We start from the raw sequence: 17,665 nt of genomic DNA, 5'->3' as shown, positions 1-17,665 counted from the left end.
GTACTCGATCAGAGCTTCCTGAATGTTGGTATCAAGCTTCTAGTATGCTAGCTTCACTCTGTGATGAATTTTATGGCTCATCAACTTCCTGTTGACGGAATACTTACATTATCTTACACCAAATGTCACCACAACATTAACTTTAAAAGAATAAAATTTCTAAGATTGTACAAATCACAAAATATTGTTAAAAATGCAAAAGTCTTAAAACACAATGGGTGCCACATGTGGAGCAGGATCTGCTTATCCTTCCGGAGCACCTGGGATCACCCCTAGTTTTTTGGTTGGGTTCGTGTTGTTTATTCTTTAGTTTTCTATGTTGAGTCATGTGTGCTGTTGTTTGTTTGTCGTTTTCATTTTTACCCATGGTGTTGTCAGTTTGTTTTAGATTTATGAGTTTGACTGTCCCTTTGGTATCTTTCGTCCCTCTTTTACAACATATTTCTATAGTTTGATTTTGTGTTCTGCTGTTGCACCACTGTCCAAGGTTAGGGGTTAGTTGTCATGTAATTATGTGGTTGTTGTTTGTTGCATTATATCATTTTGTCTTTTGTACATGAATCAATTCATTGTTTTCTTTTTAGAAATTTTTAACATTGATAATTTCACTGTTTTCATTATAGCTTGCTATGCTTTAGGGGTTTTGCTAATTGTTGAAGGCCTTAAGGTGACCCATATTTGCTTATCTTCTAAGTCATTTGGTATCTGATAGAGAGTTGTCTCATAGGCAATAATGCCACATCTTCTAATTTTCAAAAACACTGAATGGAAATGAATATTTTCTTACACAATTTACGATTAGTTTGGTTGATTTACAACAATCATCCTCTTGTAACTTTGTCCCAAGGACATTTCCTATTTCATATAAATTCATTAAATTACAAGTGGTTGTTAAAACCATTAAGATAGTCTCTTGGATACTTATGAAGTTATTAGGAGGATCTTTACCTTAAAAATATTCATATTTAACATATAAATTTGATTTTACCCTATTTAATTCAATCTTGGATAGTAAACTGTGTTTTTTCTTTTTAATTTTTTTACAAGCAATGGGGTTTTTACAAGCATTAAAATGTGTTGCAGTTTTCTCATAGACTGGTTGTAAGTCATCTATTATTATGGTTATGATAATCAAAAGACAATGTTCTTTGGGTTTTTACATCAGAGGCCCCTGAGGGGCCTCGGGTGTATTGCCATCGCCGACTTTTCATAGATCTTCAAAGATCAAAGGAATACATATATAATTCGTGTTGGGAAATTAACCATTATGAACCCGCGGACCTATATAGTGCAGAATAATATTCCTTATCGCTTCTTTTAAATTCATGTTTTCATAGGAAACTCAGTTTTTTTAATTTTTCTTAATGCAAATTTATAATATGAAAATGTTTTGTCGATAGAAATATTAGTATATAAAATCAAACGATCTTCAATATCAATTACGTGTCGAAAAATTGTTGTTGCGGATGAATACCACGAGTGCGCAAGAGGACAAGAGCGAGCGTGTAGAAAATCAAGAGGAAATCAATTCGCAGTTACACACAGAAAAGTAATTATATTTCAATTATTTGATTTGAAGTAACCTTTTTAAACCGTTTATAGCATATTTGTCTATAATATTAACGTAGCAAAACCCGTAAAATTTAATCTGTCATAATATTAAAAGAAATTATCAGGTCGCGTCCCCCGCAGCCATTTTGAAAATATCAGCAGATTGGGAAGGAGAAACAAAAATCTGCAAGGCCTTTAAAGATAAGGTTACTTTTTTAGTATTTTTTATAACAACAATTTGTTTTTATAAAGATCTCAGCAATTTTTGGAGTTAAATTTCTTTTCTTCGTAAATAACAAGTAGACTGATCACTTGGACACACACACGGAACTATTTTCTGTTTTTTAAGATACTGTTTCGGATTTTCGCTCCTTCTCCGACTTAGTTTGTTGCATTAGTATATGTGAATATGATTATGTCCCTTGACTGGAAAATACGCGGAATTTGTTTTGTAATGACTTTGACTATGTAAGTAATTCTAATATATAATTATTGGTTGTATTTATTGTTTATATAACATTCAGAGAATCTTCGACTTCTTCTTCCAAAAGTCTTACCTTTACACTGAAACGTCAGAATTTGGGTAAATCATTTACTGAATTACTATAGATATATTATTGGGAGGATCATTACAGTTTTGGAGATATAAATATAGATTAACTGTCCTGTTTTTTTAAGTCTTCCTTAGTTTGTAGTATTGTATTATTTCGACCATACATGACATGTGTTGCCAAAATTATATGATAATTTGATGACATACTTAAGTGCTAATCATACTCTACAGCATTATTTATTTTAAATGTGTAACCATATCCATGTCAAATTTTAGTAACTTATATTAGACATTTGTTCACACATACATGCATGTGAGAACTTGAATTGAGCAAATATGATGATAGTTATATCTATGAGCAATACAATCAGTTAAATTTATCTATGAGCACCCATGAGATCTAACAATTGAGCAATACAATCAGTTAAATTTATCTATGAGCACCCATGAGATCTAAAAATTGAGCAAATATGATCAGTTATATGTTGAGTAAAATTTGAGCTAGATCTACTTAATTGAGTTAGATATAAATTAATATTGAGACTAATCTAGATGGTTTTTTGAGCACATATGAGCCTTTTTATACTATTGAGAGCAATATTGGGATACTGCATGAGCAAACTAAGCAAATCTTTATTGAGACAAACCTATGAGCGCTATATAATATATGCACAGAGATATTGAATATCTATTTTAAATTTGAGCCTTTTCAGTTTAAGAGCATTAATAATGAGCAACTATCATCACTTTGCTTTATGAATTTTTTGTTTATTAAGATTATGTATAGATGAGAAGTTCTATATTATATATAGTTATAAGTATTAGTCGTGCAGATTGTTGTACATTGATCAAATGATATGTTGAAATTTATATATATCACTAAATACACATAGGCATATATTGATTAATAGTGTGTTTATTATCAAAGTAAATTAACTACATGTATAGCTATACATTTGTTAAACATCGAGAACAATAAAACATACAATACATACATAAACACAAACTACATAGCTACAGGCTCTTGGAGAAAAATGCAACAACAGAATGAATGAAATAATTCCAAACTTAACATCAGTGTTATGTGGGAGTTTCCACCAGGGGTCTGATATATTTTCTCCAAACTCTCGGGGTAAACAGTGTCTTGCTAACTCACTAGTTTTTCTTACTTTATCAAAATTAGGAGACGTCAAACAGTGGTCAAGTGACATTTTAGATAAGGTTCTATTAAGTGGTGATAATCTTTATAACTCAATTAAAAACAAAGGTTTAACACACAACCATTTGCTACCTACAGATCTACCAAAGTATTTCTTTTATCAGAAAAAATATTTTTCTTTAACATTGAAAGAGACATATTCTGGGTACGTAGACAATTTTGTTGATTCTTATCCTTTTCTATCATTAGAAACATGTGTACAACTGCTAGTAAATTTTTTACACTATAGTCATGGGAGAAGTCGTTACAAAGCTAGTGTAGATATGATCTTAGTGGTGTTAGATTATGGAATTGCACTGAAAAAAATAGATGAGAGGGTTTATGTTTTTGACTCCCATAGCAGAAGCAATTATGGTTTGTGCAATGAAAATGGTAGTTCGGTAATGGTTGAATTAGATGGAGATGTTTACAGCATATGTAGTTTTCTAAGGTCTTTAATTCGTTCCCTTACAAGTGCAGATCTTGAAGAAATAGAATTTAATTGTCAGTTTTTAGCAGTGACTGAAATACAGCGTTACTATTTTTTTTCAAAAAAAGAACAAATTTATATATTGGATAATCATGATAACAAAAGTACAGCATGTACAAGTCTAGGTAGTTATGAAGATTCAAAAATCGATAAAACGTATAAAAAACAGGGAAGGAAAAGAAAGTTGGAAAGTAACACAGAAGCATTAAAGAAGTGTAAAATTGATAGTTTTGGTAATGCACATGACAAGAATATAGACAATCAATCTGTAAAGCAAACATCATGTGATATCATAACAACTTTTAAGAAAGCTGTTAGTTGTGGTCCTGAATATGTATGTTGTTGTTGTATCCAGACATGGTTTAGGCATAATGTTTGTCGTGATAGCCCAGCTATTTTGAAAAATATTGATGAGTCTCTATTAACTTATAATGCTGAGTCGCAAGGTAAACGGTGGCTGTGTTATTGTTGTTATGACAGTTTAAAACAAAAGAAAGTTCCAAGTTTATCACTTGCAAATGGGTTACATTTCCCTGAAAGACCCCAAGACCTTGAACTAACATCATTAGAAGAGCGCTTAGTTGCACCTCGAATTCCATTCATGGTCATATATGAAAAAGCAAGGGGAGGCCAATATGCTGTAAAAGGTAATGTTGTAAATGTGCCAGTTGATGTGAACAAAACTATTAGAGTTCTTCCACGTATGTTAAATGATTGTGAAACTATACCTGTGAAGCTGAAAAGAAAGCAAAGTTATAAGCACCATGTTTTATACCAAAATATAAGACCAAACAAGGTTCTAAATGCTGCCAGATATTTAGTATCTAATAGTACATTATTTAAAAATGAGGGTATAACAGTTGATGAATCGTGGCTAGAAAATTACCAAACGGCACTAGTAAATAACCAGGATGACGAAATTGACAATAGAAATACTAGTACAGAACTAGAGAGTGAGAATAGCAGTGTAGTTCAAGATAAAAATCTTAATCATGGCTTATTAAACAGTAGTTTTTCTGAAAATGGGAAACTGAATGGTAGTTCCACTATTAGTAAACCCTTATATCAAACAGATGATGAATTCTCAGAAGTAGATATGCATGACAAAGTAGATGGTAACCTTGATACTGTAATGCACCCTGCTGATTTTAGGGAATTTAATCAGATATTAAATTTGGCCCCTGGTGAAGGCAACGTACCATTAAGCTTGTATGAAGATAAAGATGCGGAGTATTTAGCCTTTCCTTCTGTTTATGCTGGAACATCGAGAGATTACAGTAAATTCAAAGTTCCAATTTATTATAGCCAGGTTGTTAAATGGGAATTAAGGAATATTGATAGAAGAGTGGCCACTAATGTTCCTCTCATATTTTTTAAGATGAAAAAGGTTCAGATAAAGTTAATGAGAGATAAAGTTTCTATGGCAGTTAGAAAATTCAAGTCAAAAGGAAAGAAGCTAACTGCTGGTGAAGTTGTAGAACCAGGTGGTATAGATAAACTTGTTAAGCTTGATGAAGGTTATAGAGTTTTAAAATCTGTCCGTTCCTCACCACCATATTGGGAGCAAGCTAAAAAGGATATATTTGGTATGATAAGGCAGCTTGGGCTTCCAACTCTTTTCTTATCATTTTCTGCAGCAGAGACAAAATGGGTTCCTCTCCTTCAAACATTGTCTAAACTCTCTGATAATAAGGAATTGTCAGATGAAGAGGTAAATAATTTATCATGGCAAGATAAATGTAGGTTAATTAAGAGTGATCCTGTGACATGTGTCAGGTATTTTGATCATAAAGTGCAAAAATTTATAAACATGGTTTTGAAGCATCCATCTCATCCTGTTGGAGAAATTAAGGATTTCTTTTATCGTGTTGAATTCCAGCATCGGGGTTCACCTCATATTCATATGCTTCTATGGATTGCCAATGCACCTACTTTTTCACCAGAGTACAGTGAAAGCAATGAGATTACTGATTTTATTGATAAATATATATCTTGTCAGAAAGGTGGCGCTAATCCTGATCTAATAAATTACCAATCACACCGGCATGCTAAGACTTGTAGAAAGAAGGGAAAAGCTATATGTAGATTTGGGTACCCATTACCACCAATGCCAAAGACTATGATTTTGACTCCTTTGTGTGCAACTGATAGAAGTAAGCAGGCAAAGCTTAATTTGGTTAAAATCAATGAGGCTTTGAATAATGCAAAACAAGGAGATGAAAGTACATTTGAAGAATTCCTATCCAAATTGGAGTTGAATTTCGATACATATATACTTGCTGTACGCAGTGGATTGGCAACTACAAAAGTTTTTCTTAAGAGAAGTTTAGCTGAAATACGTATTAATTCTTACAATAAGGTCTTATTGGAAAGCTGGGAAGCTAACATGGACATCCAATTTATTATAGATGCATTTTCCTGTGTGAGTTACATTGTTTCGTATATATCTAAAGGTCAAAGGGGTATGTCAAATTTGCTATCTGATGCAAGTCGAGAAGCCAAGGACAGAGCAAGTGGTGTCCGGGACCAGGTGCGATCAGTCTGTAATAAATTTCTTACTCATGTGGAAATAGGTGCCCAAGAGGCAGTTTATCTACTGCTCCAAATACCCCTACGTAAGAGTTCAAGGGCAGTGAAATTTATCAATACATCACCTCCAGAAGAGAGGACAGTTCTATTGAAACCAAATGATGTTCTTGAAAAGATGGCAAAAAACAGTACAGATATTGAAACTGACAATATATTGAAACAGTACACAAGAAGACCAAAAGTCCTTGAAAATGTCTGCCTTGCAGACTATGTAGCTTGGTTTGAAATAAGAAATTACAAGAAAAAATGTAATGTAGATCAAGACTTCAATTTAGACAGTGAAAATCCAGAAAATGACGATTCTGTAGAAATGTCCGACTTACAGGAAGATAGAACAATAACAACAGATCCTAATGATACTAGTAATAGATTTGAACAAATTGATAGTAACACATCCGATACTGAATCAACTCATATTACCCTCACTTATCAGCTACCTAAAGAAATAGAGTTGAAAAATGGGCTAAAATTGGTAAAAAGGAAATTTGAGAAGGTAATAAGATATGTTAGGTTTAATGTAGACATTGATAGGGAAAATCATTTTAGAGAAAAACTTATGCTATTTTTACCATGGCGAAATGAAAATATTGATTTAATGGCTACATTTTCTACATATGAGGAACATTACACAAATGTCCAATCTCATATAAGCACAAAACAGGCACTGTATGAGAGAGTTGCTCCATTAAATAATATTGACGAAAATGTTTCCCTTGATGATGATGATGCTATAGACAGCAGCACTGATGATATAGATCAAACTGAAATAAGTGCAAAATATGGGTGTTTTAATCCAGATGATAAATCACTGCATCAATCGTATGACTTGGGAATAGATTTGGGCATAAGAAAGTCAGTAGTAGGTGTTAATGTTGTTTCAGAGGCATTATTACCTGAAAGCAAATATAGAGAAACGATCAGATCCTTAAACAAGGAACAAAAGTGTATATTTTACCATATTCTACATTGGTTTAAGGTCAATACAGATGAGCCATTGTATGCATTTCTATCAGGTGGGGCTGGTGTTGGAAAATCTGTAACAACCAGGGCTATGTACCAAGCATTATATAGGTTTTTTTCCCATCAAATTGACAGTTGTCCAGATGACGTAAGAATTTTAATGTGTGCTCCAACTGGAAAGGCTGCCCATAACATAGGTGGCAATACACTTCACTCAGCCTTCCATATACCGGCGAATCAGAGCTTGTCATATAAACCCCTAGATATGCAACAGCTTAATACTCTAAGGAGTAAATATGCTGCCTTATCAGTTGTTTTCATAGATGAAATATCGATGGTAGGAAATCGAATGTTTAACTACATCAATATGAGACTACAGGAGGTAAAAGGTAATTTAAGGCCATTTGGAGGTGTTAGTATAATTGCCATAGGTGATCTATATCAGTTGAAGCCAGTAATGGATGGTTGGATTTTCTTAGATATTAAAGCAGGTTATGGACCATTGGGATCAAATCTATGGATCGATCACTTCCTTATGTATGAACTACAAACTATAATGCGTCAGAAAGATGACAAGATTTTCGCTGAATTTTTGAACAGATTGAGGGAAGGTTATCACACTAATGATGATCTTAGGATGATTAAAGAAAGGGCTGTAAATAACAAGGACCCTAGGAGACCATTAGCAGATGAATCTTTGCCACATTTGTTTACAACCAGGAGAGAAGTATTTGCATACAATGAAAAGATCTATTGTGAAACAAACAATGCTAAGTGTATGGTTAAAGCTGTTGATTCAGTTTGTGGAGATATGACAATTGAGATATCTCAAAAAATATTGCATAGAATTCCAAATGATAGTTCAAAAACAATGGGGATAGAAAGCACCTTATTTCTTGCTGAAAACATACCTGCAGAGGTTTGCGTGAATATTGACGTTGAAGATGGGTTAACAAATGGAGCTTCATGTTTAGTGAGAAAATTTGATTACAGAGTAGAAGGTTCAGAAAGATGCAGTATAGTCTGGGTTGAGTTCAATGATGAAAATATTGGTAAGAAATGCAGAAATCAATTCAGACATCTATATCTACCTCATATATCAAAAGATTGGACACCTATTTTAGAAGTAACCAGGAAATTTTCTATCCAGTACTTCAAATCTTATCAGATTGTAAGAAGACAGTTCCCTTTGCATTTAGCAGCAGCTAAAACTATCCACAAATCTCAGGGTGCAACAATGCCTGCAGGTGCTGTAATAGACTTTGGTACTAGAAAAACTGATCATATACATTATGTTGGTTTAAGTAGAGTTCAAAATATGTCTAAAGTCATCATTTTGAATTTAAATGAGGAAAAAATATCAACATCAATTGATGTACAGATAGAAATGGAAAGACTACGAAGCATACATTTGCCATTGTCCATCCCAAATTTAAGTCAGGATGATAGAGAAAATTTTACTGTAGCTTACCACAATACTAGGTCATTACATATGCATATGGATGACTTACAACATGAATATGATATGAAAAATGTTGATGTACTTGTATTGTCTGAAACGAGATTAACAAAAAATGATGCATATGACAAGTTCAGCTTGAATGGGTTTACAACTGTTCGGTATGACTATATGACGTCTGATAACAGTAGACCACATTATGGTATGATACTGTTTAAGAAATCATATTTACCAAGTAATGAATGCTCTTACCGATTGTTACTTGGTATTGAAGTTGTCACATTAATATTAGAGGGAAAGATATACTGCTATTTTATATATTGTTCTCCGACCATATCTACAAAAGAGAGGCTGGTTGCCCTTTTCACTCAACTTTACCAGGAAGCAGGATTAGACAGCAAGGTATTCATTATGGGCGACTTCAATGTAGATAATCTGAAACAGTCATTTTTATCAGATTTTGGCAAACAGCTAGGATTTTCTCAACTAATGACGAGCTTTACTACCGACTATGGTACATTATTAGACCACATATATACCAACATAGATATATGTAGCAGTGATATAACATATGGAACTCTTGAAAGCTACTATTCAGATCACAAGCCAATTTTTTTCAAACTAAATCTGAATTCCATCCTAAACAATGGTGAATGACTCTGCACATGATAACGATTATCTACATCCTGTTCTAAGGATGCTACCCATCAACAATTACTTGCTGTGAAACGTCACCTTTGTGTCATTTTTGTGATAAATGTAACAATTAAGAGTAAATTGAAATATATCAAAAAAAGATAATTTTCTAATAAACATATAATAAAATCCAAACCATAGTAACAAACTGGATTTTAGTGTCTACATTAATGCTTGAAAATAGAAATTTCCTGTATTTGAACTGTTAAACAGCTAATTGTAACAGGACATAGTCACATTCCCAGGATTAAAATATATCAGTACTCCATAATTAATCTGTATAAAAAAATAATTTCTCTAATCTGGAAATATGAACATTGATGAGAAGTTATAAAAATCCACCTGTTCTATATATTTGCTAGAATTCTAATGTAAAAATATGTGTGGTTCATCCACACATTTGCCAAACATATTCTCAGTAGACTGTGTTATTCACAGTGCTAAGAATTGCAACAATGTAAAAAAATGTAAGTATACACAAATTTACATGTTACAACAGAACCCGGGTCTCTGTACAGTAGCAAAATAAACAGTTGCTTATAATAAATATACATATATATATATAAATATATATTGGGAATGACTAGTAATGGCCTGAACTAAGGTCCCTCTTCGCCATATAAAAAGATCTCTGCCACTGAGACCATTATATCCAATATAATGACAAGAAAATTAGTAATTTTAATGTTAGAACTAATGCCCATATTAAATAATAAAATACATGTATGCAAATTTGTCAAACACTACTGATAACTGCACAAGCTTCTGAAAATGTTTCATCAAAATACCAAATGTGCGACTGCAGAATGAATATAATATATTGAATAATATATCAAAAGGTCATTTTTAGAATGTATTCATACCAAAAGTGTAAATATATTAAATGATACATGTTAAAGTGAGCGCTGTACATGTGCATCTCTTAACAAAGAATATCAGAAGTACAGCAATTGAACAAAATTTAAATAAATAATGTTCTACATGTATCTTATACCAAGCAATAAAGAGTCCTTTTCATTTCAGATGAACACATTGGAAAAGCTGTCGGATAGGTCTGCACCATTCACGTCGCCCATCAAAGTTAAGATAGTAGCCAGGAGTCAGCAGATGACCTCAAAAGCTGGCAACACATATATGACAATGTCAATGGCTGACAGTACAGGAATAAAGAAGGCTGTCCTGTATGATGTGTCATTAGCAGATAAAATGGAGGAAGGGAAATCAATCCTCTTAAGGAATTACACTGTCAGTAATGGCAGTGTAATGGTAAACACCAAATCTAAAGTGTCAAATACCAGTGAGGTGATGGTAGACAGAGAAAGAGAAAGGCAGGCCAGAGAAATAATATACCCACCTACATCACCGTTTGTGAACATAAAAGAAGCCCTTGTAATGCCAGTTGGTAGCATGCTATCAACAAAAGGACTAATTGTGGAGGTATGTTGTGAGTTTCTATCTTAACATAATCTGATACTTCAATCATCAAAAATATATGTGTTTATTTAGGCGTACTTGCACGTTGTTGTACTCTATGTACATCCTGTGCAGACAATAACTGTAGTATAATCTAATGAGTCAATGGATTGCATGTTTTCCATACCATAAAAGCAACTCGAGGGTAATTCTTGGCGCTATGGTTTCAACAGTTTAGGAATATAGGACCAAAAACAAGATTTTTTTCAGATTCTCTGCAATAATCAGTGTACAGAAATATATGAAAGTATTGGTCCTTGATGAAGGTTCAATTTCATATAAAGAAATCAGTATTAATCATTAAATTTGGGGTTTATAACCTAAACTCTGTAAATTGTTTCGAAAAATGATATATATATATCAGTTTTTGGAAATGCTTAATCTAACTGAATTTTATTGTTTAACCCCCATATCAAATTGCTCAATAGTATAGTCCAAAGTTTCAAAATATTGCCAAATAAAATAATCACAAGATGTAACAAAATGAATCTTGCTGCCATTGACGATTGCCAAATAAAATAATCACAAGATGTAACAAAATAAATCTTGCTGCCATTAACGATTGCCAAATAAAATAATCACAAGATGTAACAAAATGATCCTTAAATACATGTATATATATATTGTTATATACATGTTTTTTTCTGAATAAATCAATATATTATTACAGGAAGCAATGGTGAAAGTTGTTATGGGTGATGTCCCTATTAAAGAAATAACAATAGAAGAAGATGGTAAAAAGATGATTGTCAGCTTGTGGCGGCAACACAGCGCCAATGAAGAAGTTGCCATTGGGAAGTTTGTCCAAATAGAAAACATTGCCATCAAAAAGTTTAATGGCAGTAATGTTGGAAATACTACTGCCAGAACAAAGATAATAGTAAGTTACAAAAATACATTGTACAGACCATGATATTTGCTGGTTATACGTTGTAAGCTATTAAAATGTCAACAGATATGAAAAGTGTGAGTTCACTGAACTAAGGATAGGCGATAATCATATAAAATACATCTATATATATTATTGAAAACATCTATAGTGTAAACTCTCATTATGGGACAATATAAAGCTGACTATTGGGAATGGGCTATGCTAATTATAGAAGGCTGTTTGGTAACCAATAGTTGTTAATTTCTGTGTCATATTAGTCTCTAATGGAGAATTGTCTCATTGGCAATCATACCACATCTGAATTCCCGTATTAACTGTACACACATTGGTGGCCAATGGGTGTTGATTGCTTTCTAATCGGGTTGTTGTTGTCCAAAACCACTCCCGATTTCCATTTGGAATATAATTAACAAATAAAATAAATAAAAAAATTGGCAGGATGATTATAATTGTTGAAAATGGCTTGATTTTTCTGTTAAAGTATACCAACATCTACTATTATTTTTGCAATTATGATATTTAAAAATTTATAAAACATTGAGATGCGGACACATTTTTAAGACCACCACTGATTACATGAGATAAAAGATGACGAATATGTAGACAAAAATAATAAATTATATCTCACAATTACAATACTACATGTACTAATGTGCCTGTCTATATTAAGATGGTGTGAAAGGTAGTTTAAATAATAAGACAAAAGGAATGGTTTTCAATTCAATAAGTATATTTATTGTATAGCAATATAATATTTCCCACAGAAAATAACCAAAAGTTAGCGTGCAATAAATTCCAATATTGCACTAGTGCAATAAATCTATAAAAAAACATGACATCATCAATGTCAAAACCTCATTTAAACCAATTTTTACTTGAAATATCATATTGCTATACAATAAAAGGGTTATTGCATGAATATTGGGGAATATTGTCCCTCGTAGAAAATAAAATTTTACTATTACTTTCAAATATTATATTGCTATACAATAAAAGGGTTATTGCATGAATATTGGGGAATATTGTCCCTCGTAGAACATATATTGCACTCGCAAACTCGTGCAATATAGGATTCTACTCGGGACAATATTCCCCAATATTCATGCAATAACCCTATAGTATTATAACAAATAACTATAATACCATTATACAAAATGTGCCATATCAATAAAATTTAAGCAGTGCAAAATGTTCTATGTATATTAAAACTAATGAATTTAATGCAATTTACAGATAGACGTATCTCCACCAGAAAAAACCCATATGTGTGAGGTGATAGGGTATGAAAAAGAAGAGGAATGCTTGGTCCTAAATTGCTTAGAAGCAGAAAATGTTATAGACATTAAAGTGGCAAGGGCAATTCTTGAGATTTGCTTTGGGGAAGATGCCACACCTGAGGATGTTCTTGACAGAACAATGCCAATAATGGTCAACATAACAGAAGTGTCTGGGGTTGCAACAGACATTGTACAAATATAATTCCATCAACGTGATCAAGACATTTTATGAAATTTTACAGTGAAGTCCAAGTTTTGTTATTACAATAATTATCTCCATATGTACCATTTACAATGCTGAATTTTATAGTATATGGTATATTAATGACAATTGTTTTGAAATAGTGCTGCTGATAAGTTATAGTATTAAGGTCAAAGAATGTTAATTATGCAACACAAATTGTTTCAGTTCCCAATAAAACAACCACAATGATGACATTTCTCATCTCCCAACTTTACAAGATAATGAAGAATGTTCAAATCATTACCTGGGACAATTCTGGCTTCCAGAGAGCTTTGTAATAGTATTTTTGGTATATTTCAATGCAATATATATATAAAATGTAAAATTTCTCTTTTATGAATATTTGTGATAGTTGTGGAAGAAAAACATAATAGCTGCTAATCAAATGATAAGTTGTCTGTGATAACATTATAAATATCTGTGATACTATAAATAATCGTAAATGTAGGGCCATTTTTGTGCAATTAAAATTTTATACAAATAAAAAAAATACAAACTAATATAGGCAATGTAAGGATCAAACATTTTGAAGTATAAGTATAAGAAAACAGATATTCATTACTAATAACTGAGTTACTAATATGCATGTTCAAAAATAACAGTGCAAAATTATACCTATATATAAGTGCATGAAAAAAAAAAGGCTGCTATGAATTATGTTCAATTGGATGTCTGTATTAATTATATGAATTGGAAGACAAAATAGGAAAAAATATAAATAGCTACATGAGGGGTATAGGCGTACAATATATATATATATATCATTATTTCAATAAAATAAATTAAAATTGTTTCCTAATTACTTGCAAGTCCATGATTATTGACACTTGTTGCCAGGTTGAGTGCAGCTTTATTGTTATATTGTTATATTGTAATATAGAAATATACAGATACATTCCAATTGCAAACAGTTGAACCCGGTATGGAAGCAACCTAATATTATATAGCCATGATAGATGATAAGATATAACATTTTATATGGATGTCATACATGATTAGTTCCAAAAATGAAATAAGACTTATATGGTTAGAAAATGGTTGTTTACATAACAATGCCAATATTTATTGTAACAGATTAAAAAGCTATATAGATATATGTGTAATGATGTGAAAAGAACAAATAGAATCCAGTTTAAAGAAATATTGTTTAATGCATAAATGGTGCAATGAACTATTAATCCAATGATTATGTGCCATCAATTACTATTGTTAAATAGTTCAGAGGTTGAGTTATGGTAAATATAGAAATAAAGAAATCCGTAGTCCTAATGTATATATTTTAGTAGTAGTAGTGATATATATTTAATGTTAAAGACTTAATTAAAAACTGTATGACATGAAATGTGCTGTTTGTAAATATAAACATGTTTGATAAGTTTATGTCTAATGATATGTTCATCCATATTATATTATTTATTATAACAGAAAAAAAGTATTGTTGTCTGCTCTATGATCAGGTTGTTGTTGCTATGACATAATCCCAATTTCTATTCTGAATTTTTTATTGACATATGGTATTAAGAAAAAAAAAGATTAGATAATAAATATATTGTTAAAAGCAAATATAATAAAATGACATCTTAGCTTACTGTTAGGATATGTTATGTTATCTCTTAATAATATTTTATAGATTTTTGAACTAAAACTGTATGCAATGGACTTTTGTTTGAATATATATATATGTAGACAAGATTGTAAATGCATTAATAGTGCTGTTCAAATTCCCAATGCATCTATACTAGTCACTACAATGTTAATGCCCTTTTTGCTAAGCCAATAGAGGCAGTCAATGTTGCAGTTGTCTGTCTGTTTGTAAGTCTCTGTTCATCTCGAAATTGATTTCCGTTCTATAATATTAATATGGCTCAACTGAATGTTATTAAATAATTATCAGCCAAAAAACCAAGATAAATTTAAAATTTGGTTTGTGTCCCTCTAATAATAATAGATTAATTTCCATTTATATGTGGAAATATATTTATAATTTTTATAACATTTCAAACCCTTATTTGCCGCAGACAAATGTAAATTAAAACACTACATATTCTAAAGTGCTCATTCCCACCAAAAAAATAATCAAACACAAATTTGGATAGTTGTTTTTTAACTATTCTAGAGACGTGTCCCATAGTAACATAATATGCAAGAAACACCACTGATACATTCCCAAATTATATACTGTTTTATATATATAGTTTAGAGATATGTCCTATACTATAGAGATATGTACAACTACATGTGTATGCTATGCAATGTAATTAACTTTTTGTAGTTTGATAAATGATTATCTTTTATGAATACTGTATATATGTTAGTCCAATGTATATATTTTTTGTTTGGCATTTTTTACTATTTATAATAGGAATAGATAGTCTATTAAACTGTATTAAATGGAAAAAGCATGAATTCAATTGATAATAAGATAATGAATCAAAATGTTTATATGTACCAGTTATGACATTTTTTAAAGTTATCTCATGGTCAATCCGTAGTTTGATTGTTACACATGTGATCCTTATAATCCATTTTTGAATATTAAGAGATTATTTAAATGCTTAATCGGCATATAGATAAATGATTCTAAAACATAACAGATATGTTAAATAAATAATAAAAATGGTTAAATGTAAAATAAAATAAAAATATTTTGGTATATGTTGGTATGTTAAGGAATATCAAATAGAAATTTACCAGTATTATAGGAAAAGATAGGTTCACGAGGGTTTAGAATGGCCCTTAATTGGTCGAGTAATCCCAAATAAATAGAAATGTTAGTGATATTCTATTAAGACTAAAAATATACTATTTTGGCACTTACAATTGAATATCTTGAAGCTTTGACCCCATATTTATACATTATTTGTATTTTCGATCAATTTTGTCTGAAATTTATATGTTTTTTGCATAATTAATCATGGCTGCCATACAATTCCTTAAAGTTTTCATTTTGATGAATACCACATCAAATTATAATCTATTGGTTACAGAACATTTTGAATTGTAGGTGGTGCCCAAATTTTTCTAAAGCTTCCATGTCTGATAATTGTACCAAATCAATATATTTGATAAAATGGGACTAATTGGAGAATAAACTGTACTATTATGAAAGAACTGATTTATTGAGCGATAATATCTGAAATCAACCAATATACGAACCAAATTGTGAACTATATGGAGTTAAATATTATAGAACGCTCTAGACTATAAATGAACAGTGTCCTCTCAATAAGTGATTTCACAATAACACATGTTAGAAAATAACACATTCACAGTACATTGTTAAAGATGAATTTATTCCAAGACTGACCAATGTTAATGATGTAATGAGATTATATATATACTGTTATATATTGTTTTATATTGTTACATATATAAATGAAAATTGAAGCCAAATTGTTGTCATTATTTAAAATAGAGACATGAAAAGGGAGTTATGATTGGTAATCAGACACAGAAACAAAATGATGAAAAAGAAATAAAGCTTACCATACAACATCTTTACTATCAGAACAAACTATACTAAAATCAGCTATAAATAGCCTATAGATATGAAATCAATATTTATAGAAAACTAAAAGCCACATCAATGTTCTAACAGAAAATCAAAAGATATATACATCAAAGAATTACAAGCCCTGTTTTACAGGCCTCTAATAAGAACGAGTGCATTGATATTGCAGTTGTGATCTAGCAGTTTTCATTTGACCACGTAAAATTTTATGGATAATTCACAAAAATTACTATCTACCTATAAGACGGTATCTTAATTATGATAGCAAATTGTTTAATGTGTACTATATAGTAAGGTGAACATCTGTCCAGCAGGTATTAGATAAACACCTGTCATTTATCAATAATCCAACATAACATGAGGTCCTCTGATGTTCAGTACTTCAGTACTTTGATTTTTCTTCATAATCGTGGAACATTGTCTGTTTTTTTTTTGGTTTTTTTTGGTTATCAAAAACATATATCATTGAATTGAATCGTGTATTCCCTAAAAATCATTCTTTCCAAGATAGTCATTAATTCCATAGTCCTTACATTAAATACTGTAAGACCTGAATTACAGGAAAAATAATGGACTCATCAAGAGGTCTCTAAAAAGGTCATGTTGACCCTCAAATGAGATATGAATAAATCCTGCTTTGAATTTGACCGACAACCTGAACCAACTTTTAAAATGCTTTCTGAAAACATTCTTCAGGAAAACACATCAGGCATCTAATCAGATGCACTATTTCATCTCTGAGGTTAAGTCTATGAGGTTATGTCATAATCCC

General features: G+C 31.2%; 2 protein-coding genes across 7 annotated transcripts in view; one reads left to right on the top strand and one right to left on the bottom strand.

Moving 5' to 3' along the window:
* Positions 1–17,665, bottom strand: part of LOC143063313 (diacylglycerol kinase beta-like) — a 155,931-nt gene that overhangs the window by 126,544 nt on the left and 11,722 nt on the right. The gene's annotated exons all lie outside the window — the stretch shown is intronic.
* Positions 1,456–15,436, top strand: LOC143063314 (uncharacterized). Of its 2 annotated transcripts, none has more exons than XM_076235381.1 (4): positions 1,456–1,549; positions 10,520–10,933; positions 11,640–11,849; positions 13,095–15,436. In XM_076235381.1, exons 2-4 carry the CDS (start codon positions 10,520–10,522, stop codon positions 13,338–13,340), a joined length of 870 nt encoding a protein of 289 aa, XP_076091496.1. In that variant the 5' UTR covers positions 1,456–1,549; the 3' UTR covers positions 13,341–15,436. The 2 variants fall into 2 exon arrangements, with proteins under 2 accessions (XP_076091496.1, XP_076091497.1); XM_076235382.1 differs by lacking the exon at positions 1,456–1,549 and adding an exon at positions 1,941–2,019.

The sequence above is a fragment of the Mytilus galloprovincialis genome, chromosome 2 (assembly GCF_965363235.1).
Source record: "Mytilus galloprovincialis chromosome 2, xbMytGall1.hap1.1, whole genome shotgun sequence".
NCBI classification, from domain to species: Eukaryota; Metazoa; Mollusca; class Bivalvia; order Mytilida; family Mytilidae; genus Mytilus; species Mytilus galloprovincialis.
The sequence above is the reverse complement of the archived record's forward strand: the minus strand, read 5'-3'. Positions and strand labels throughout refer to the sequence as shown.

Bases quoted from the DNA above. Each gene is read 5' to 3' on its own strand.
- LOC143063314 (XM_076235381.1), top strand. From the start codon at position 10,520: ATGAACACATTGGAAAAGCTGTCGGATAGGTCTGCACCATTCACGTCG. The intron at 10,934-11,639 runs GTATGTTGTGAG...ATATTATTACAG, and splicing joins CAAAAGGACTAATTGTGGAG to GAAGCAATGGTGAAAGTTGT. The intron at 11,850-13,094 runs GTAAGTTACAAA...TGCAATTTACAG, and splicing joins CTGCCAGAACAAAGATAATA to ATAGACGTATCTCCACCAGA.